This window comes from Heterocephalus glaber, unplaced genomic scaffold, assembly GCF_053883595.1.
Source record: "Heterocephalus glaber isolate CG9 unplaced genomic scaffold, H.glaber_assembly_v1.0 deba00001452, whole genome shotgun sequence".
Lineage (NCBI taxonomy): Eukaryota > Metazoa > Chordata > Mammalia > Rodentia > Bathyergidae > Heterocephalus > Heterocephalus glaber.
This window is the reverse complement of record NW_028258302.1, coordinates 20,728,580-20,752,263: the sequence shown is the minus strand read 5'-3', so window position 1 is coordinate 20,752,263 and position 23,684 is coordinate 20,728,580. Positions and strand designations below refer to the sequence as shown.

General features: G+C 51.4%; 1 protein-coding gene across 2 annotated transcripts; it reads right to left on the bottom strand.

Annotated features, from left to right (window-relative positions):
- Nucleotides 1-18,941: 18,941 nt before the first annotated feature.
- Camk2n1 (calcium/calmodulin dependent protein kinase II inhibitor 1) lies at nucleotides 18,942-23,050 on the bottom strand. Of its 2 annotated transcripts, XM_087215662.1 has the most exons (3): nucleotides 22,785-23,050; nucleotides 21,658-21,861; nucleotides 18,942-20,264 (listed from the first exon to the last, which is right to left on the bottom strand). In XM_087215662.1, the coding sequence occupies exons 2-3, from the start codon at nucleotides 21,821-21,823 to the stop codon at nucleotides 20,194-20,196; spliced, it is 237 nt and encodes a 78-aa protein (XP_087071788.1). In that variant the 5' UTR covers nucleotides 21,824-21,861; nucleotides 22,785-23,050; the 3' UTR covers nucleotides 18,942-20,193. The 2 variants fall into 2 exon arrangements, with proteins under 2 accessions (XP_087071788.1, XP_004850517.1); XM_004850460.4 differs by lacking the exon at nucleotides 22,785-23,050 and having other exon boundaries at nucleotides 21,658-22,604.
- Nucleotides 23,051-23,684: the final 634 nt, after the last annotated feature.

Here is a 23,684-nt window from a genome sequence, read left to right as displayed (position 1 = left end):
TTTCTTTGTCCCTGCTGCTCAGCCTCTCCTCCTCCCGGAGCTGCCTGTGCTACAGTGAAAGAAAAAGAAATACACGAACCCATCTCCACTGCACACACCCACAGCTGGTGTGCTGAGAGGTGAATGGGCCCCAACATCGACTCCACCCTTGCCCAGCAGGCAATAAGAAGAAGAGGACCGAATGTCCCCAAGCTTGGGCAGCACTGACCTCCTCATTAGTGGTTTAGATTTTAGGTTTTAGTCTTAAGTGGGAAACAATTTAAGGCATGAAATTTGAAAAGCACCCAACCAAGAGTAATTAAATGAATCCCAGACACAGCAATGGTCCCAGCTGTGCCAGCACTGGGCATTGAATAGCTTCAGTTCCCTGTCTGTCCAGCAAATAGATAGGATGGATGAGTTCTCCTCCTTGTTTTCCTCTTCTTCCTCAACCTTTTTCCTGGGTTGGTTTGTTTTGTTTGTTTGTTTGTTTGTTTGTTTACAGTGCTGAGGATTGAACCCAGGGAGCACAGATCTATATGCCCAGACCTTTTTTAAATTTTTATTTTGATACAGTGTCTTGCTAAGACGCTCGTGTTGGCCTTAAATTTGCAATCTTCCTGCCTCGGTCTCCCAAGTGGCTGGAACTACAGCTGTGCATCACTGTGCCCCATGGACAGGATGATTTCTAAACAGTTTCTCAAATTTGATATTCAGTACCATACATACAGTATTTTAATTGTAGGTTTAAAATGAAGAGATTTCAAGAAATTTCCAAAGACTGACTGGCTTGAGATAAATCCCTTCCATTCTTTGTGCCTCTGTTTACCCTATAACATAGAAAGCTGACCCTGTTGGCCTCAGGACATTGTTGTGGGGCTGAATGAGTCCATGTCTGTGAAGATGCTTAACAAACAGTAAAGCTCTGATCTTGTGAAGGAGGAGATACCTTTCTGCCATTCAGAGGGTAAAAGAGGAGTAATCAAAAACCCTGCAAGCCCCAGGGATTTAGCTCAGTGGTTCCACCGCCTGCCCTGTAAGTGCAAGGACCTGAGTTCAATCCCCAGTACCAAAAAAAAAAAAAAAGCCCTGCAGCTGTCCATGTAGAGGTGACCTTCGACTCAATAGTGCAGGAAGGGCCTTTACAGGCCCACTGCCCACCTTTGGGCCGGAAACTGAGATCCAGAGAAACAGAGGGAGACTCCTGAGCCAGAAGAAGTACTGTATTGAGACTGGAATTCATGTCTTCACAACCAGGACTCAGTCACAGCCCAGACCCAGCCAGAACCTGGGTCTTGCCCAGGTCTTGGGTCATCCAAGGTTTCCAATCTCCGGTAAAGCACATCAGATTACAAATCCCTCCTCCCAGAAGTTTTCACAGCTGCACCATCCACATGTGAAGCGAAGACACCCACCCTGGTAGCAGCAACAATGGTGTGACATCAGCAGCTGGGGTGTGGGCAGCCAAGGGAGGTGTTGTTTTCTACCAAGATGCTGGCATGCTGGGCCCTGCAAAGTCTGCTGCTGCTGTGCTACTATCCTGGCTGCCGGCATGATCGGGGGCCAAGGGGCCTCAGAGTCAGTGGCAGTAGGCCAGAGCTATCTTTGGCTGCCATCCTGGCCAGGAAGGGATCACTGCTTATTACTGCCCTTTGCTGACCACCTGTCACCAGCCAGACCCTATGGGGTATCCAAGAGCACAGGTTCAGGAACCAAGTCCCTGTGTTCAAATCCAAGTTTTGCCTCTGCTTCCTTGTGCATCTGCAAGAGAGACCTTATCTCTTTACTCTACAGTCTGCAGTGTGTAAGAGTAGTTTTATCATGGTGTCCTCTTCACAGGGCTGTTAGGAGCATGAGATGGGACAGGACAGGCAAAAGGCTATCATCAGTCAAATCCTGAAAAACAGCTTTCAGGAGGACATGCGGTCATGGGTGACTCGTCATGGAAAGGTCTGGGTACAGCAAGTGTAAGAGGTGAGAAGCAGGAGGACTCAGCTGCAGAAGACCTGGACCTGCTCTGCCATGGCCGAAAATGGGAGCTCAGGAAGGACCATCCTTCAAATTCCCCCACACTATGGCCAGAGGGCTGCACCCAAGGAGAGGGTGTGACTTTGACTTAGGCCGAAGGCAATTCGAGGGAGACATTCAGTGGGCAACGGCTCCTGGAAACTGTGGGGTGAATGCTTCGGTCCTAAATGGGGACCTCTGCGGTGCAGAGCACCATCCAGTAAAAGGGTTTAGGGCTCAATAAATATGAGCTGTTAATGTCTTCAACATATCCATTACCAACATCACTACTACCACCATCATTGTCACCACCATCATTACTATCACAGTCATCATCACCACCACCATCACTGCCACCATCTTCATCTTGTTTAACTCTCAAAACCACCTTGGGAAGTTCATGTTGTTAATGCTGTTTTATAGATAAGGAAGCTGAGACTATGGGAGCTTACTTCACATACCCAAGGTTGCACAGCTTGTACATGGCAGAGTCAACATTGGGAATCCAGATCTACCTGTTCTCATTCCAGTGCTTGTGCCTGTTCACTGCAAGATGGAAGTCTAGCCATCCCAGTCATCCTTCCTTCCAGGTCTGGAGAGGTGCCCATTCAGTTACCCTCTGAACAGAAGCTCTGCCTCCCTAGGGCAGCCAGATCTAGCACTTATAGACTCCGTTCTAGAGCCAAACTCTGTCTCTCCAAAGCTTCTACCCACTGGATCCCACTGAAGCCCTGGATCCACGCTAGAGAAGTCAAGTTCTCCTCACACATTCCAACCATGATAGTGTCCACTTCCAGGGTAAGAGAATGGAGCTCCAGTGGGTAGGACATTAAAAGACCTGAGTGTCACGGAGACACTCACAGCCCTGGAATGCTTCTGACCAGATGCCTTCCCAGAGGGAGCAATCCAGGACTCAGAGGAGTAAGATCTGAACCCCTCTACCTCACATGCTGGGCCTCCTTTCTTTCTACCACACCAGGGTGTTTCCGTCCCTCACACCCTGACTGCTCTCACTCACTATGCACAGACCCTTCTCTCTTCCTTCCCCTGTCTCTTCTCCTGGTTTTCCCCTCTTCACCTTCAGGCCCCAGGTTAGACATCAGCTTCCTCAGGAAGCCTTCTCTGACCTCCCAAGCACAGGCCAGGCTTCCTCAGTGTCTCCAGCATCCTGTGCTTGCCCCTTTCCCAACACAGTAGGAGCCTCATGAGGTCAGGGATCACATCTGCACTGCACCCACCATAGCATGAGGCCCGCAGCCTGTGATTAAAAGCATGGGTTGATGGAAGGGAGGAAGAAAGGAAGGAAGGAAGGAAGGAAGGAAGGAAGGAAGGAAGGAAGGAAGGAAGGAAGGAAAGGGTATTTGGTGTGGTTTACCCCAGTCCCCTAGGGCTGATCTAAAAAGAAGAGCCCCAATCCAAATCTTGACTTCCCCAAGCCAACCAGTGAGAAGTAAATCTGTCCCCAGAGAGGGAAGTTGAAATAGTCCGAAAATCACAGCCTCTAAGAGCTCTTCAAAGCTAGATGAAGCCAGAAGAAGAAAATGAGACACAGAGAGGATCCAGGAGCCACACAAGGTCACACAGCAAGCTATGAGCCAAGCTTCCTTGGCTGCTCAACTATCCTTCCCCAACACTCATAAATCCATTGACAGCCCCCATGCACCTCTCTCTCTCTCTCTCTCTCTCTCTCTCTCTCTCTCTCTCTCTCTCCACACACACACATCTTTTCTCCTGGTCCCTGTCACCAACAGGACACTCGGAAGCTCCTGGGAACCTGCAGACCCTCTGGGCTTGCCTGTGCTCCCTTCTCCTCCTCCTCTGCCCTTGTCTCTCTGGCTGCCCAGCTCTGTAGGGGTGCGAGCGTGGGAGGCTGGCACCAGGGAGGCTGCAGGTTGGAAATAAATTCTAATCAAACACAGAATCATTCCGTCTTCTTCCAGTGCTCTGAGGACAGCGTTCTTGCCGGGTTATTACTCATCTGTTTGGAGAGAACCCTTCTGAGGCTTTGCAGAGCCAGGGGGGACATTGCGGGCTTGGGAGGATAAAAATCGTCTCTTTTCTCCCCAGGCTGGCTCTTGCTTTTATTACCATCTCTCTGCCTCTCATTAGGGCAGGACTTTGAGGATGTGGGTTTCATTTTCTCTCTTCATCTTAAGACACAGGATGCTGGGGTGCTGAGCAATGAGAGACCCAAAGCAGAGGACAGTCAAAGATGGGAGAGTGGACAGACCAGCCCTGTATACTAGAAAGGAGGAGACTGGAGGGGTACAGGGAGTGAGTTCTCATGGCCTTTCCCAAAGGCAAGGACCAAAGAGCTCGGGGTAGTCGTTTGGTTACTGTTGAGGACTCTGACCCCTCTCGAACCTCCATCACATAACCTCTCCTCTCCCCAGTTTCTAGTCCCCCAATGAATCCAGAACGCAATCACCTCTCTCTCCTCACAGCCACCACACCATTGCAGCTGTCATCATCTATTTCTTTGCCTGCTGTGATAGCCCCTCCCAGTTCTGGGCCCCCTGTTTCCAGTCTCCCCCACCCAACAGTCCCTCCTCCACCTAGCAGCACGAGGGCGAGCTTTGGAAGAAACATCAAGCTTGCCACTTCACTGCCTGCCTCAAAGTCCTCCTCTGCTGCAACCACACTCAAACCCACCCTCCCATCTGCGGGGCTCCCCCTGCCATGGCTCCTGCGGCCTCTCAGACTTTGCCTCTCTCTCATCTCCAGGCTCCAGCCACTCTGCCTTCCTCCTCTCCTTAGAGCAGACCGAGCTTCTTCCCTAGGTCTTATTGTAAGTATCACTTCCTCAGAAGGGCTCTCCTCACCCACCTGCTCTAAGGAGACACCCTGACACCCTATCCCTGTCACTGTGGACCACAAATCCCACTTTATCTCTGGGCTCTCCCTGCACCACATCAGAACAATGAACATAATGCAGTGAACCAAGCTAGTTTCCAAAAATACTCTTCCCTGGTGGTGCTGGAGTGGTGTGGGGGCCCCAGACATTTGCAAGAGATTTGGAAAGTGGGAGGGAAGCAGTACAGCTATGTGTGTTGATTGTGCTCTACACATCAGAGCAGGGTGCACTGCTGTAGCTGACCTGGTGGCCCATCCTGGTAGCAACGGACAGTACCTAGACCTGCAGCCCTACCACCCCACCAGCTATCCCCCTTCCCATTTCCCAGCCCTGGACAAGGGTGTGTGCAGCTCCATGGTGAAGGGTACCAGCCTCTCCAGCAGGTCAGCCTGGGCATCAAGGTTGGAGGTCAGAAGAGATGGACATGGGTTCCTGTTTGTCCTTGCTCTTGCCACATCCATCTTTCCATCCTGGCTGACCTACTAGATTCAGAGGCAGCAGCCTGCATGACTAGCCACGAGTACCCACCCCTGAATAAGGTCTAAGCCCTGATTCTGTTCCATTAAGGATGCGGCTGCAGGCCAGATGGAAGCCCACAGGGTATCCTCTGCATTTCAGGCCTCATCAGCACTGGAAGTCATTTTCATTCACATACACTCATTGCTTTTCTCACCACACTGGTTTGTAGGCACCATGACAGTAGGGTCCCATAGTCTTTTCTCAGTGCTGTGCCCACTACAGAACTGCACCGGTGCACAGCAGGTGCTCACTAGTTACAAGGAGTAAGGGAGAACTACTAGCAGGCAGGGTTTAGTGACTAAGAAGCCACTGGAGATACAAGGACGATCAAGCAACATGGACTGTGTCTCCCCTAATTCTTGCACAGCACCAAGGAAGTCTGTTCCTCCAGCCTCAAACAGCATCCCACCCAAAGTTGTCCCCAGCCCTACAAGCACCCAGTCCTCACTGCCTACCTTCTTCAAAGAGTAGCCAGGGCCAGGGATTTAGCTCAGTGGTTCTGGCGCCTGCCTCACAAGTGCAAGGTCCCGAGTTCGATTCCCCAGTACCAAAAAAAAAAAAGAGAGAGTAGCCAAAGCTCTCCCCATCTCCCACCCAGAGGTGGCCATGCCCAAGCTCACCAATGCCCAACTGGCCACAGCCCTAGGTCTCCTCTAATTCTGCTAATCAACACCCCTTCTCAAGCTCTCATTCCAGAGAACACCTCTGACCTCCAGTCTGCACTGATTATTCCAGAGATCATCCCTCAGTCCCCTACATTCTCATTTTCTTCCTCCTGCTTCTCTATACGCCTCCTAGCTCCTGTCCAGGCAATAAAACGCCTACCCCATCATCTGATGCCTTGCCTACAAAGTCACAAGTTTAAGTCCAGCTTAGGTTCCATCCACTCTCCTGAGTCTTCCATGTCCAATAGTCTGAGAGAGTTGTGACATTTTGACATAGTTTTGAAACACAGAGGCACCAAAGTGGATGTGCTCCAATGCAAGTCTGTGCTCTTTATTATCAGGTTCAATTTCCAACCCTGTTGCTGACTGAACCTACTGTGGCTGTGAACAGAGACTTGGGAAGGGGAAAGGTGGGCCTGAAACCACAGCTCCAGTCACCCACGACACCCACTGGCACCCACAGAGCTCAGCATCCAGAAAGACTTACATGTTTGCTGAATGAATGCATGCATGAACTGGCACATGAGGAGCAAGGCCTCTCCAGAGGGATCTCACAATGGGAGGACCATCTTTTTGCAGATTCAAAAACCCAAGGATGAAAGCTGGGATATTTGATAGGAGGTCAAAGCACTCATTCAGTCCGGGAACCCTGAGATCCAGGGAGTGGATGACATAAATCCCCAAGGGAGGAAGCCAGGGAGGGAGAACTCAAGCAATGTTGATAGAGACTCCAAGGGATATCAGTGTGGGCAAAGCTTTATAAGACTTCCCACAAGGTCCTCAATAATTAGACCCAAGGGAGGACAATCAGATGCCAATCAGTCCTAGGCCACTCTATAGCAGTATGACATGCCCCTAGCACCTGTCACAGCCAGCTGAGGGTTGCAGCTCCAGATATTACAGCCTACTCCAAATGCCTCCCTGCATCCCAAGCTACCTTGGCCTCTGCCGAGGGTGGAGAGTGGGAGCGAGCCTGCCAGAATTTAAAGCTCCTGTAATGAGTCTCGTTCTAACATGGTGCTTGGCAGTTCCGTGTACTTTCTATCTCCACCTAACAAACAAGGAAACTGAGGTTCCAGGATATTAAATGACTTACTCGAAGGCATAGAGCTAGCAAGAGGTTTGGCCATATTTGAACCCAGACCTATTAACTGGGACTTTACTCATCTCCCCTGCTACTCCAACATGCTCCCTTTTGCAGAAAGCTAGACTCTAGACCCATCTGAATTCACAGTGATAAACTCTCAACAGTAGTAGTTATCATGATCATTTAAACCCATATCCCAAGACAAACTGGAAAAAAAAACAACTAAATTGAGTTCTAACATAGAACCCCAGAACAAGGTCACCCTCCCCAAAGCCCAAAACTCGTGAAAGTCTCAGTAGAAAGGTCCAGGCTTTTACTCCTTAGAGATGAGGACCATCTTTTCACATCTACCTGTCTGCACAACACATACACACACATACACACACATACACACACACACACACACACACACACACCCCACTACTCAAGGCAGAGTTATCCACATTGGCTGGGACTGACACAATTCCAGTGGAAGAAGCGTTATTGAACACCTACCACGTGCTTGGCACTGAGGTTTGCTGACTTTCTCTACCCAGCTGCCGTCCTGACCAGCTGACCAACACAGCCCATGTCAGCTCACACAGCAGCTGGCGTTTCCTTCCCTGTAAATCCCCTTGTCTCCCTGGATAGAGAGAGAGCATGATGATGACAAGAATGGTCAGAATGATTCAGTTTCATTTCTGATGCTCCTTGCCTGGGGAATTGTCATTGTTATCAGGTGGTAACAGTTTATGGCTGTGGGTATTTAACCAACTTGGATGTTTGTTTCAATAGGCCTCATATAAAATTATTAAGTAAACAGAAGAGAGACAGAAGGCGCAGCCTGGTCTGTTTAAAGAAAGATTACCTGGGTGCTGCCATTCCGGTAAAGAAAAATATTGACATGGGTGTGTTTCCAGGGGATCGGGGTGTTAATTCTGGAGGCAACTCCCTGTGGTCACCCTCTTATGTCCAAAAGGAAAGTGCTCCTGAGTCTGTCTCCCCGCTATTGTTATTTTGGAGAAAATAAACCTTAATCTTTCATCATAATAAAAATAATATATCCCCATTGTAAAATATTCAGAGAAAACCAGGCATGCAGCTCAGTGGTAAAGTGCTTGTGCAGCATACACAAATCTCTGGGCTAGATCCTCAGCACCCCCAAAAAATAAATAAAATATTTAGAGAATCCAAGGAAGTGGGGAGAAAAAGAAAATGAAAACTTTCCATTATTCTACACCCCAGAGCAGACACTATTAATATTTTATTCCATCTTTTTATACATATTGACATAGCTGAGATGACAATAATCATTAATAATAACAAGTAAATCCTAAGAATACACACTAGACATTATTTAAAGGGCTCAGCAAGTATTAACTTATTTAATCCTCCCAACAATTCTCGAAAGTAGGACAATTATTCTGCCCATTTCACAGATGAAGAAACTGAAGCATAGAGATGTTAGCTTGTCTGAGTTCATGGCCAGTATGTGGCAGAGCTCCGATCCAAACCATCTCCAACACTGTCTCTCCTATCATAGGTACAATTTATATTTTCCTCTTCGCCCTGAACATATAACATAGGCACTTCCCCATGTCATTGCAGGAACTTCAATTTTGGGGGCTGTTTATTTGTTTGTTTGTTTTGGTGCTAAAAATCAAACCCAGGGCCCCATATGTGCTAGGCAAGTGTCATTGGGCTATGCCCCCAGGCCCTGAAACATTATTTTTAATGGCTACAAAATATTCCAATGGATAGACTAGCTTAGTCATTCCCCTGCTTTGAATATCTTTTATCTGAATTTTCAGTATTTTATACCATCAACAGCACAGTGGTAATGGAATCTTCCCAGAAGCAACCCACTGGCTCCTATAGGGTGCCCGCATGGGGACACCATCACTACCCCATCACAACCCCCAGGCAAAGCTGGCCCCAGCACCTCACTGAGCCTTGAAGGCAGCATTCCTGGCCTCCTCCCTGTTACCGCATAGACAGAAAGCCTAGAATCAGCACTGTAAGGAGACTCCCACTCAGAATCAATTATATCACAAACATATCCATGCCTGCCTCGGGCAAGACAGTGTGGGTAGTCGGCCTGTGTTACAGTCCACCTAGGCAACATACCTGATCTCTCCCTGCCCACTCAAGCAAGTTTTCTGTGAGGATCAGATGACAGTGGCCTAAAAAGGCTTTTGAAACTATTAAACTACATATACAAGAGATTGTTATTATTATAACATTAATTCCACAGCATTCCCCAAGGAACTGCTTGCTATGTGCCTGGCATTTGTGTGAAGCCCTGGAGATACAGAGACAAATAAGAAAGCTCTGGCAGCTGCCCCAGAGGGAGACGTGGACTGATGCAGAAGGGGAAACAGAAAAGACACAGGGGGCCCAGTGCTGGGACAGATGGAGGCACCAGGCTCCAGGGGGGACCCAGTTCGGGTGGAGGGACCCAGTTCGGGTGGAGGGACCCAGTTCAGTTGCAGGGAAGGCTTCCTGGAGAAGGTGCCATCTCAACTGACACCAGGAGAATGTACAGGAGTTGGCTGAATGGGAGGGGTGGGAGGCTTGGAGAATATGCTAAAGTGCAGAGGCATAAAAAGTTCTACCCTCTGGAAAGGGCAGCATGGCCAGGGCAAAATGGATTCAGGCCTAGGGCCTCATGGCCAGGGGAGAGTTGGGATTGTCAGTGCAGACCATGCCCCATCAGCTTCACTTACTGTCAGTGACTCTGAAACAGTTTAGAGAATGGAAAGGAGCCATTCCCAGAAAGTGGGATGAAAGCAGCATCTTCTACTTTCCAGCATAAGGGTGGCCCAGGCCCAGCATAATGGGAAGGACTCACCACAGTCTTGCCTCATCTCACAGAGCAGGCTTTAAAGGCTGCCAAGCCTCTATCTATCCTTGGTCCCCTTCCTCTAATTCTTCCATTACACCTCTGCCCCAGGGTTCCCCCAAAACTCAGACTTGCAGATAGATTCCCAGGGAAGATCAAGGAACCAACCTGCTGTTTATTGAGCACATACCAAGTGCTAAGTAGTTCATCATAATTATTCCCTTCCAGCAACACTCTGAGGCTGAGGTTTACTGTTGAATTTCACACATGAGGCTCAAAGAAGTAAAATAATAAGCCCAGGTCACTCATAGAATGTGTACTGAAGGTTCAGGTTAATGAAAGCATCAAAAGGAAACCAGGATGAATCCTTGGTCTGTAGCGTCCTCCAGGGTCTCTTTGGACAAATGACCACTTTTCTAAACCTTGATGGGGTAAGGACAGTGTCACTGCCTCTATGGGCTGCTGGAGGGACGGGGGCTCACTGAGATGTGTACCCAAAGCATGTAGCCTGTGTGATAACTACCTTAAACTGAGCAGCCTTCCCCTATGCTCTGCCTACCCACTCCTGGAGGCCAGCACTACAGCTAGTTAAAGTGAAATCTCCACATTCATCTCAGGAGTAGACAAGTCCAATTACAGGCACTAGGCACATCACTGTGTTGACTGAGCTGTCCTGTCGCTCAGACTCCAAGATGCAATTCTTTCCAGCTCAGCTAGGCCTCCAGGAAGACCCACCCCCTCTTCCTGTCACCCTTGGGCATCTCAGATCTGCCCTCAGAGATGGTGAGCCCCTCTCCTCCAGTAGTAGGAACACAGCCAGGCTCCTGTAGACCACAGAAACTGCCCAGGGTCTTCCCCAGACCTCCATCAGAAAGCAAGGGAGAAGTCACTGCCGTGTGACTGCAGACAAGACCCTTAACCTTTCTGTGCCTGTTTCTTCATAATTTCAGGAGATCCGTGAAAACACTGAAGTCCATGAAAAGGTTACGTATTCCCTCTTCAACAAATATTTATGTAGAGACTTCTAGGAACAGCAACAAACAAGATGGGCATTGTCCTCAGCAAGCTTACATCCTCTTGTGCCTCTGTTTCCCCATCTGTTTACATGAAGACTGTAACACTGCCTGCCTCACAGAGTCATCATGAGGATTAAATAAATTAACATTCATAAAGAGTTTAGCACAAGGCCTGAGGCTTCACACATGCCCCTGCAGACCTTTAGCAGTGGGCGTAGTATTCTTCATGAGTGATAAGGATCAGATGAGATAATACAGGCAAAGCATTTAGGGTTGTGACTGCATGACTGTACCCCATAAGCATGAAAGCTATTTCCTCAAACCTGAGAGAAGGGGGTGACAGAAGTATGAGCAACAAAGTGACTTCCCCCAAATTTCACTGCCACAGCTTTTAACCAGGCTCTGAAATAGGACTTCTTAACCTGAGCACATGAGGTTTGGGCTGGACAGTCGTGCGAGGTCCGCCTGGCACTGTGGGATGGTTAGCAGCATCCCTGGCCTCTGCCCCCTGGACACCAAGAGCAACCTGCTCCTCCCACACATCGTGACAATCAGAAATATCTCCGGACACTGTCCAGTCCCCTGAGAGCCAAGTCCCCCCCCCCCATGCACTAAGAACCTCTACTCCAAACTGACCCTTGAGCTCATATTTCAAGAAACCCCAAGATCTGACCCTAGCCCCCTTCCTTCCCGACCCAAACTCCATAAATGCCTTATTCCCACCACTCCCCAAAGGACCTGCCCTTTTTTCAGGCAAACTTCAACCTGTGTCCCCTGCTCAAGATCTTCCTGCACCAAAAGTGCCTTTCCCAACTCTATCCCTTTCTCCACGGCCTGAATGTGATCCGAACAGCCCCCACCCCAGAACAGAGTTTGGGCCCAGCCCTCAGCATGGCAAGCTCTCCACCTGTAGCATCACTAGTAGAGAACACATCTGTCCTGACCAGCCTCCTAGCCCAACACCAGACAGAAGCACCTGAGGACAGAGACTGTGCCTGACTCATCTGTGTCCCAGCACCCAGCACAAACCCAGGCACTTGGGGCTGGGTCATTAACTCTATGCACCTGGCTGTCACAGAGGCACCTAGAGCTCAAGCAGCCTTTAGGGGAGTGTGAAAGGCCACAGACTAAGGAAACAACAAGGTGTGGAACTTAGGAGGGGATAAAAGTTGAATTATGAGCCAGGCTCAGGCTCAGTTTCCACTTCTGGATGGTTCCTGATTGAGGGCTGGTTACTCAAACTCTCTGGGCCTCAGTTTCTTCATCTGTGAAACAGGGAGAATATCTAGTGCCCTTACTTGGTAGAATTGCTATGAGAATGAAATCAGGCAACATGCAGAAGGTTTAGCGCTGGGGGGGCATGGTAATTATGAAACCAGACATAATCCTAACATTGCACAGGGATCCAATGCAGAGGCCACGCCTCCACATCACCTGTGGGGCTTGGTCAGCAATCCTGGAAGCACCGGAAACAGGAATCACCACGCCAGTGTCACAGAACAGGGCACTGAGGTTCACAGAGGACCAGAGCAGAGCAGTAGAAACTCAGTTTCCAATCCAGAGCTCCCCGCGGGAGCGGGTGGGAAGCTCCGCGCGAGGTTCCCTCAGGGTTTAACACTGGAACTTCTGGAAAGAGGTCCCGAGGAATCAGGATGTGAAGACGCCGGCAGCGGGGGCAGGGAGGGCGGAGTGAGGCCGCTGGGGAGGCCGCCAGACACCGTAAATAATTCACACAGATGAACTGGAGATAGCGCCGCGCGTGGGGGGATTGAGTTCAGATCGAGGAGGCTCAGACCGCTGCAGGGGACTTGTGGGCTCCCCCGAGTGGGGAGCTCGGCTCCCGCCGCCAGAAAAACACTGCCCTAAGTGCGGGCTCGGTGCCACTCCCTGCCATTGAGGGAGGGAGCTCCCCGGAACTGCCCCGCGGGGCCACCGGCCTGCCGCCTCCTCCCGGCCGTCTCCATGGCAACCGGCTGGCCTGGTCCAGGGTTCACGGCCAACCCGATCCTCGGTCTCCCCTCCCCCGCGGGAGCCCGAGCGTCTTAGACTTCCTTCCCTTTGCTCCTGGAGCCTCGGAGCTTCCAGGCCAGCAATAGAAAATCCCCTTGCCCAAACCCCCACCTGCCTTAGGTGGGAGCAGTTGAGACCACCAGCTCAGCTCGGGGTCGACCTGCCTGGGTTTCAGTGCCAGCTCCACCACTCTACAGCTGTGGGATCTGTCGAAGACAGGTGACCTTTCGTCTCTGAGCCTCGGCGTCCCTGATCTGTAAAATGGGGGTAATAATAATAATAAAATTAAATGAACTAAAATGCAAAAAGTGCAGAACAGTGACTGGTCTAGAGCCAGCACGGAGTAAATATTATTTTCCACATTGAGAAATGGAGTCCCAGAGAGACAAAATATTTGCTGGAGATGACGGTCACACGGCAGCGTTGCTACTGGCAGATTTGGGATTGGAAGGTAGTGGCGAATCCTTTTCTGAGACACTTAGGGTGGGTGCTTGCAGCTTGCTATCGGGATTCCCCCAAGGGTTGCCAGCTCTTCCTGTGGGCCCACTTCCCACCCCCACCTCTTGAAGTTCACATTGAATAGTCATCGATCTGGCGCTGAGGTCCCTGAACCGGAAGAGGCCTTGCTTTAGCCAGTGATCTCCCCAGGGCCAAGCACAAGCCCCGCCCCCTCCAGGCCTGCCGAGTTGTTGAATGGATATAGATTTAATTTAATTAATTCCTTAATCTCCTCCACCGAGCACTGTTCCAGAGCAATACCCTGAAACTCTTGGCCACCCATCTGTCTCCCTTACAGGACATCTTTCACCTTGACCACTTCCTGTCTGCTCTACCTGGCTCCCATGGCACCCCACCCCATCACCATTCTGTTAGGATTTCCCATGTCACGTGTCCCAAGTCCTCCTCCCTTCAGCCTGTCCTCCCTAACTTCCTCCCCTTAGTGACCCTTTGTCCTCAAAAAAGCTGTTTCTGGGTCGAGGACCCTCCTCCAGGCCCCAAGGGTGTGTGCTCACCCTGAGTTGGAGACAAAGCTTCTAGTGTAAGGGATGACAAGGTAACCCAAATCCTTATGGCAGAGCCCTAGGGAAATGGATGGGGGCCCATGGTTGTCGAGGTGGGAGTGAGAGACATCCATTGGCTGCCTGTCTGGGACTCTTGATCCCTCTGGGGAAGTTTGGGGGCTCGGACGCAGGTTCTCTGTCCCCAGGGGCCACTCCACTAGCTCCATTCCAGCTGCCAGGTTTCCTCGGTTACCAGCAGTCACCAGGGATTTATTTTTGCATATGGTTTGCGAGAATCTCTGCTGCTGGAATGACAACCTTTTTTTTCCTTCTCCTTCCCTCCAATAGACAGATTTTATAAACCAGACCAGCTGCCTGAAGGTTTCCAAGAAAAAAATTCTGCACAGTTTCTAACCAGGATGACAGATCCTCCACAGGAAGTTGCTTTTATTAATTTTTTCATCTTTTTTTTTGTAAGGCTCCATCTATCGGTCATCAGGCAGCACTTTAGGCATTATGGACATTTTGAGCCCCCCCCACACACACACACACCATTTGCCTGGAACTCGTGATTACATCTAAACCACAGTGGGCTTGCCCAACACAGGGGCAGAGATCAAACTACTGAAAAACTGGGTCATTCAAATTGCCTGTGCAGAAGAATCCCAAATAATTTATGGAAGTACCCCCTCCCTCCAGGAGCAAAGAGGTGCAGCCGAACTCCCTGCCTTTAAATGTAGATTGCACATAATGATTTCCTTCCAGAACTTGCAGTATGAAAAGGGAGAAAAAAAGAGTAATTTTGTAGTGGAGAAACCTACAAACACAACCTCAACCAGATGATAAAAAGTAGCACCACCATAGATGAGTCATGTCTACAGCATGTGCCCTTGATATGATGTGATGAGAAGGGTCCATTACCTCCATGGTCTTCATCCCACAACCTATATCCCCACCTGAACCATGAGAACAACATCAGACAAACCCTAATTGAGCCACAGTCTACAAAGTACCTCTCCACTGCTCCATCAAAAACAAGGTAAGTCTGAGAAATTCACAAGGGCTAGAGGAGCCCAAGGAGGCATGATAGATAAATGCAGTGTGGTATCCTATGTGGAATCCTGGAACAGACAAAAGATATTAGGTAAAAATCTGAAGAAGACCATTGATAGGAATGTAGCGAAATTGATTCCTTAGTTGTAAAAGAAAAAAAAAGTGCCATAATAATGTAAGATGTTAACAGCAGAAGAAACTGGGTCAGGATATATGACAACTCTGTATTATCTTCATAACTTTCTGTAGGTTATTTTTTCTTAAATGGATCATATTGTTTGGGTTTCAGGGTGTCTCCAAGACCCAGTTGTCTCTGGTTCCCTCTTTTTTGCCACAGTGAGGAATTGAGCTGCTGAATTTTGGGGTACCCAAACTCCTAGATTCCAATCTCACTTCCATAGGAAATATGATCATTCTCAACCCCAGGAAAAACTCCTGTCTTGTTCACTATTCTATACTCAGCTTCACACAGGGCCAGACACACAGTAGGTGCTAAATCAATATTTATCAAATGAATGAAACTTGTGGCGGTCTTGTGGAAGGAACTGATCCAAGGAGAAAGCCAGGCTCCTCTATCCAGAAAGGAGGACTTCTAGCAGTGTGGTTAGAAGAGGATTGGTGACTTCTTTTGACACTGCCCTCTGGGAGCAATCACACAGATTTACTGGGTATTGTATTTATCAGGGTCCTTGAGAGATGGACAGGCGCACGATGAGAGGACAGCTAACTCCCTCAAACCATTCCTCAACTGTTCTCCAAATCCCCACCCTTCCCACCCCCAAGAAGCCACCACTGCCCCCTCAGTGCAGCTGCCAAAAACTCTGCAAAGAAGCTTCATGCAACAACAGCTGTCTGCTGTGTGCATTGCCTGGCACAGAGCAGGCACTGCATAGGTGTTAATCTTTATGGCTGCCACATACTATGCATCTGGCCCTGTGCTCAGGCAGTGAACAGGGTTCTCCTGTGATCTTTTGTGAGGATTATCATCATCCTTATTTTATAAAAGAAACAAGCCTGAAGAGCTTGAGAAATGCCCCCAATTTGCAGTTAGAAAGTACGGGTAGAGATTTCAAATCAGAATCATCTGAGTCCCAAATTCATGCGCCAGCCACGCTCATGTCTGTCCCCTCCCTCTAGCCAGAGCCTCCTGCCAGGCCCTGAGCCCCTGAGTACCTGGGAGCAGGCTCTGAGCTTCCCGCTCTCAAAGAGGCACCCCAGCCTCATTCGTTCATCTGTGGCCTCCAGACAACAGTCATTTTGTTTTAAAACAGTCTCTTTGTTTTAAAACTTAATTTGCCAATTTCCCCCTTAGAGGTGTTTTTTGCTATTCCTTCAGGCTGTCAGCCTGGACAGGCAACCAGAACTGAATCCAGGGAGACTTATGCTGATTAGAAGCATTCAATTAGTTAAGTCTGAGTGATGGAGCCCTGGTGCTCCGGTGGCTGCTTGGAGATTCAGAGACACCCTCCCCCATCTTGGTCTTTGAATAGCCCTGTCCATATTAATTGCTGTCAATCCAGATACTTCAAATATATCCTGCACTCAGTATAATTTGATATCTGCCCAGTCCCCAAAGTGCCTTCTCAACAAATGTTTACCTGATGCTATAGTATATTTTAAAATTTTATTTTCCTTTTTGCTGAATGGATTCCCCAGTAAAGGCAGACTCTGTCTTGCTGGGCAGAGAACCCAAATTCACTGCTGAACTTTTTTTTTTTTTTGGTTCCGGGGATTGAACTCGGGACCTTGTGCTTTTGAGGCAGGCGCCGGAACCACTGAGCTAAATCCCCAGCCCCACTGCTGAACTTTTTAATGCATCACTTATTAAAATGGACCTGTAACCTTGGCCCAGGGCTCCCAAGCTCACCCTTTCCCATCAGAAGGCAGCTCCAGGCCACAGCTGACCGCATTCAAGCACTGCCCCATTCTGACCCCTGATGCAGTAACAACAAACCAACAGAAGGAACATTAAAGACTGAAGGACTTGGCTGCAGCTGGATGTAAGCCCAGGTCTTGGGTCAGATGATTCTGCATCCCCACCCTGGAATATGGGCTCTGGGTTCCAGTCCCAACCCTGCAATGTACTGGCCAAGTCACCTTTCGGGGCTTCTTACCCTGATTTCTGCTTTGTGCAGTACAATCAATGTGGTAATGGTGCCTATTTCATGGGACTCATCCAAGCCTGGTGTACAGCAAAAGCTCAGTTAATGAGGAAACCACAGGTCCTTTTAGCCTCTCTGGGTTCTCAACTTCTTTACCTACTGAAGGGAGTGAACAGCTCTGGGTTTCCAAAGTTGCTGGAATGCTCATGTGAGAGAATAAATAGGAAAGCACTTAGTTACTGCACAGTGCTTTGATCAGGTACAAAGTAATTACTCCTAAGTATGGAGAAAAACTGTGTTCCAAAGGAATCTTTTCACATGGCTCCTGCCTTTTGGCAGATTGATGTCCAAATGGAAGGGGCCCCAACCCCTAACTCTGTAACAGCACTCTTCAGTATCTTAGGGGGAAAGTAGAGGGGATCAAGGGCTAGGCTCCATGGTACTTAAGGACACTGTAGCTCCAAGGCACTGGGAATCCCCAGGGTCAGCAGAGAGGAGAGCCAGTTTCAAAAAGAGGGCCACACCCCTAAACTAGCACCCCCAATTAACTCACGAGTTATCCTCAGCTCCAGCTTCCCTGCCACTTCTAATCATGATGGCTCTAGGTTGGGCCTGCTGAGCTTCAAGGCCTCCACTGCCTGGGAACGGGGATGATACATCACCTTCTCCCGGATGGGCCCCTAGAACCCTTCTCCCTCCCCCCTTCCTGGGTACTCTTACCTGAGTCTGAGTCACACTCCGGATCCTGTCACTGTGAGCTGTGTTGTGACTACCAGCTGACAGTTTTACAACAAACATTAAAAGCTACCAGCACTGGGGCTTCTGGATGTGTGACAGCCCAGGAAGAAAACCTCTCCTGGCCTTTCTTCACCCAGACCCCTCCTCCTGCCCTACTCCCCCAGTGGCCTGACCCACCACTATTAACTGCCCCGTGTCTAACAAGGGGCTGAGTCTTTTAACAAGCTTGTGCCACTGGCGACAGGAAAGGCTACTGTGGATCCCTAAGACCTCCAGGCTATGAGCCCTGAAGAATGGGCTCATCCTCAATCCCAGACCAGTGAGCTCTGGAACGGACCGCCATGGAACAGAGGGGAGCTCCTTAGTCTTGCTTCTGAGGACAGGGGGCCCTTCATGCTGGACAGTGGCTTGACACTGAATGCTCCTCTGTACTGAGTGCTGTGTGACTCCTCTCAACCCTGAGGCTGGAGGTTAATTATCCCCTACTTTACAGATTAGGCAACTGAGGCTTGAAGTTCATGGACTTCTTGTATTCAAGTTTAGCAGGAAGTCGAGCTGGTATTTGAATCCAAGTCGGTCAGCCTCTCGGTTGCTCTTAAAACTGACAGTTTCAGCCAGGCGTGGTGGCTGTAATCCTAGAACTTTGGAAGGCTGAGGCAAAAGGAGCACAAATTTAAGCCCAGCCTGGTCAATTTATCCACTTAGGGAGACCCTGTCTCAAAAAAAAAAAAAGTTAAAAATGAGGCTGGGAGTAGCTCAGAGCTAGTCCTGGGTTCAACCCCATGGGGCAGGGGATACACAGGACACTGACAGCCTCCTAGCCCATCATCTCTCCTCTTGCTATCCCACCAGGAATGGCAGAATCCCCAGAAAAGCCCTCAATTTACAATCCAAAATGGAGTAAATTCACTCTTTGCAGATTGTCTTGACCCTCCAGCCCACCTCTCCTCCCTTAGGAGCCCACCCACAGAGCCACCTCCATGCCTTCTGTCTCAAAAGCTAAAGCCAATCTCCCCTCCTTCTTGTGGGCAACCAGCATATCAGCAGCAAGTCCCCCAGAACCAATGTGGCGCAAAGAGAAGAGTGAGACACAGGAACAGTTCTTTATTGTACATTGGAGAAATAGCCCTGTGTGCTGGTTCAAGGTGCAACATACAGAATATTGATTTATGAAAAGAGGAAACTGAGAAAGGAAGGGAAACCTCTTGAGGTCCAAAGTTGCAAACAAACAAAAAAGGAAAATGGTAAAAGATTCCTCACGCAGGAGGCATTTTTGCAAATACCATGCAAAACAGGCAGCTGGTGTGCCTTAAGAGAATCCCTATAAATAACAGAAAATACACTCCAAGCATTCCTTTACGTGGACTCAGAGCACAGGGAAAAGGGAAGAAACCAAAATGCCTCTTGGCATTTCAAGATATTTGGCACTCTTGTGATTACATTTTTTTTTACAGTCCATTAAAGAGAATAAACTGACACAATATTAGAGAAAAAAACAGGCAGCTCACACAACAGACTGGAGGTTAGAAAAAGCTCAAGCATTTTTTTTGTTTTTCATGGTTTTTTTCTGACTTATAAAATGTGTCCTTTTGCATTAACTTGGGCAAATAGCTTGCAGCAACAAAAAAACACAAGCTTTACAATGCATTTTAAAATAAAACCAGGATCTTTCCTATGGTCCATTCCTTTGAAAAGTTATCTTCTTGTTTTAAACACATTCCTAGTAACTTCAAAAGATGAGTAAAATAAAACAGTATCTACAGAGAACCTTTTCTGATTTTTTGTACATCCAAGGATAACATAAAAAAAAAAAACTGGACAGCATTTCACATCCAAGTGCACAGACTCATTTTTGCAAGATTAAATAATGTAAACATTGGGTACAGCCAAATCAGCAAAGAATGCCAACACCTCAAAACACCTGGTGCTGCCGCTCCATTAAGTGGTTCAAAATCCAAATCTATAATTGTGCAATATTCACCGTATATAAAAAGAAATAGATATTAATTTTGACAAATAGCTGCAACTGAGACTTTTTTATTTCTTTATATGTGTATATAGTGATTTTTTAATTTTTATATTTTATGTATTTTTTTATTTTTATTTTTGCAGAGGAGCCCAAAGCCTGCTCCTCCTCCACCTTCTCCTTCTCCTCCTCCTCCTCCTCCTCCTCTTCCACCTCCTGCCTCATCTGTCTCCCGGCCTGACACGAGATACAGGTTGTTGATTTCATCGTGGGTAGCAAGCTAGTAATAAATTTCAAAGTGCTGTTTTTCATGCTTTTTGCCAATAACTGGTACCGCCGCTGTTCTCATTCTTTAACTCATTGTCTTTGGGGGAGTTAGACACCAGGAGGTGCCTTGTCGGTCATGTTTTTCAGCACGTCATCAATCCTATCATCTTCAATAACAACTGTAAAAAGGGGGTAAAAAGAGAGGTGAGCGCGATTGGGCCTATCGAGGGGTCTCAAACATTCAGCTTTACTCCCAGCCAGGTTTGGGGAAGAGGGCAAAGGAGGAGGGCTCGCCCGGTGGGAAACAGCCCCATCCTCCTCCGAAGCGCCAGAAGTCCCTTCCCTTTCTTGCTTTGAACTGCCTACCCCCGAAACCTTCGTCCCAGCTGGATCCTAACAGGAAAAGGCTAGGGCACAAACCCAGCAGCCCAGCAGCAGCCTGGGCGTGCTCCAACCCCGTCTTCCTCTCTCCAGCCCATTTATTGGGAAAGGGGGCTCCGAGGCAGAAAAGAGAGTGGGTAGGGAGGGGACCAAAGTCTCCCGGTCTCTAGGACCCCTGGAGATGTCGGGAAGGCATCGCTATTGGCCAAGGCTGAGTGTGGAAATACAGGGAAGCAGGAAGGGACACCGTGCACCGGCCAGCGGCCTTGGCCCCTCTGCTCTCCCACCGAAGCAAGGGTAGCGCCTCCCTTTGTTGCCTTCCTGGATCTCTGCCTCTCTACGTCTCCTCTGCTTCTCTCTGTCTCCACCCAGCCTCGCCTTTCTCAGTCCCTCCAACAGACCCTCAGCGCCAGGCTCGCCTTTGAGGTCTCTATGTGTGGGGTGTAGATGACTCTCATTGTCAGGCAGCTTCACTGTGCTCCCCCGACCTTCGCTCCCGCTCGCTGACTCTCTGAGCTCCCTTTTGGAGCTTTATCCTCCGTCTCCCGGGGATCCCGGACCCCCTCGCCTCTCCCTCGGTGTCCCAGGCTCTCCGGGCAGCCATCGGGCTCCCTCGCCGTCCCTGTGCCTCGGGGCTCCCTGTTGGAGCCTCCCAGGGTCTGTCTGGGGCTTCTCCTGCTCCCTCGAGGAGCCCCCAGGCTTACAAACCCACACCACCACCCCCTCCGAGTAACAATTAAAAGCCGGTGCCACCCAAGTGCCCCTGGCCTTCCCAGCAGGAGAGGGATCTTCCCCCGTCCCGCAGTTCCCCAGGCCGTCCCTTGGGGAGCCCTGAGACCCTCCCCTCCCCCCAGGACAGTAAAGCGAACACAGCTGCGACTCCACTGCGCAAAACTGAGGGGAGGGATCCATAAAACAAACTTTGGGGAGAGTCGGACCTGGGTATAACCCACCGCGGTCCGCTGCAGCTAGAAGCCGCCACGCCCCCGGGGTGACCCTAGCGGGGATCCGGCCGAGAGAACACGTACCTACGGCCCGCCGCGGCCCGACCCGCAGTGCGGGATCCCCCACTCTGCAGAAAATACCATGGGGGGGCGGGGGGGCCCAGCAGGCTCCCGCGGCCGGGAGACCCCCGCAGCCTGCCGCGCGGGTTAAGGAAGGGGATGCTGGAGAAGAAAGCTTATCACTCACCCCGCTTGCTCCGGCCAATCTGCCCCAGCTTGGGCGGCCGCTTGTTCTGCCCGGCGCCGAAGAAGTTGTTGGTGTCCTGCAGGCGGCAGGAGAAGATCTGGCCCACGTCGCCGCCGTCGCCGTAGGGGCTCAGCTTCTCGTCGCCGTAGGGCAGCACCTCCGACATGGTCGCGTCCGGGGGCTCGGCGGCGGCACCTCCTCCGCCTGTGTCCCCGCCCGCGGCGGACAGGGTCAGCGGCGCTGGGGCCGGGGGAGGCCGGCCAGGGACGGCCTGCGGGCCGCGGCGGCAGAGGCGCCGGCGAGGAGCCGGGGAACACCGCTAGGGCAGAAGCGCGCCGCTCGCGCGAGCGACCCAGCGAGCGCCCGCGAATGCGCTGCGCTGCGCTCGGGCTCGACGCGCGAGTGGCTGCTGCTCCGGCGGAGGAGAGAAGCACTCACATCCTCGGCGCACTCGCTCGGGCGCGGGGCGGGGGACGCCGGGCGGGGCCGAGCCGGGAGGGAGGAGGGCGTCCCTGCGAGCCGGAGGGCGCGGGACCGAGGAGGGCGCACTCCGCGCAGCGAGCCGGGCTGGCCGGGCGTGCGGCGCGCGCGCGCGCGGGCGGCGAGGGCAGCGCGGAGTCGGGGAGGGGGACGCGGGAGCGACGAGGGACGAGGGGGAGGGGTGTGAGGGGGAGGGGCGGGAGGAAACCCAGGGGGAGGAGGGGGAGAGACGGCGAAGGGGAAACGGGGAGGAAAACAGAGAGGGAGAAGGCAGGGGAAGGGAGAGGACGCGGGAGAGGGGAAGAAAAGGGGAAACTAGCTGTAGATCGGGAGGCTGAGGGGAGAGACCAGAGGAGGAAAAGGAACGGGAGGGAGAGAGAGAGGGTGTCGGAGAAGAGGAGAGGGGGGAGAAGGAGGCAGGGACGAGGCGCAGCCAGCGAGCTGCGAGCGAGAAAGGCCGGCCCGGCAGGGCTGGGGGGGGGGGCGGGGGAGGGGAGCGCGCCGGGAGAGATCCCAGAGTGCGCGCGACGTCACGGGCCGCGCCGGCCGCCCGGGCCGTGCCTGGCTTCCTGCCCCTGCCCCCCGCCCAGGCCCCGTCTGCCCCGCCCCGCCCGGCCGCGCCCCGTGCCCCTCCCGCGGGTGTTTACCCGGTTTAGAGCTGGTGCACGCCGACTCTGCGACTCTGCCTCCCGGAGGGACTGGGGAGGGGGAAGCCGACCTCCCCCCAGGCCAGAACCAGAGCTAGAAAGGTCCGCGGAGGGGACACCAGGGACAGGTTTCCCACGCCCCTTCCCCCACCACACTTAAGCTCCACTTCAGACCTTCACGGCCCAGCCGCCAAAACCTCCCACGGGGTCCCCGCGCCGGCCCGTGGTCCCTGAAGGCCTCCCCCACCCCCGCTCCCGGCTCCAGCTCCGGCTCCCGCGGGGCGGGGTGGGGGTTAAGGGGTTGCTCCGCCTCCCGCAGCGGAGGGGAGCGCCTCCTTCTGCCGGGCTTGCCCGGGATGCCCCGCTCCCCGCAGGCTCTGCCTCCACCAGGGACGTCCCGTGTTTGCAGCCCTCTGCCCGCGGGGACCTCCCTTCTAGCAACAGCCAGGAGCCCTGTCGAGAGATTGCATCCTCTAAGCCCAGGAGCAGGCTCCTTGATCCGAGGAGGTAGACTAAGGCAGCCCTCGAGGCCTGGGAGTCGCATCTGCCAGGCAGATGGCAACTCCGAGGGGGCAAGGTGCGCGAGGAGCGCTCATTATCCTCGCCCGGAGCCAGCAGCACCTGCTCTCCCTCGGGAGACCAGCGCCGCTGGGCAGAGCCAGTTTAAGGTCGTGCAGCCTGGGGAGCATCCAGGTCACCTGCTCCGACCTCCTGCCCTGCAAGAGGTCGCATCCGCTTGGAAGGGTACATTAGGTGCACGCTTCCCTGCATCCAGAACTGGGGGGCGGGGGCCAGTAGGAGTTTGGGGTGCTGTTTAGTGGGATAACGCCTGGTAGAGGGGCTGCCTGAGAGGGGCCAGGCCCCTGCCCTCCCCAAACTGTGTCAAGGTGTAGGTTGCCT

What these genes read in the sequence shown, in the direction of transcription:
- Camk2n1 (XM_087215662.1), bottom strand. Translation starts at nt 21,823, where the DNA reads ATGTCGGAGGTGCTGCCCTACGGCGACGAGAAGCTGAGCCCCTACGGC. An exon ending in GATTGGCCGGAGCAAGCGGG is followed by an intron (nt 20,265 to 21,657) that starts GTGAGTGATAAG and finishes CCCTTTTTACAG; the next exon opens with TTGTTATTGAAGATGATAGG.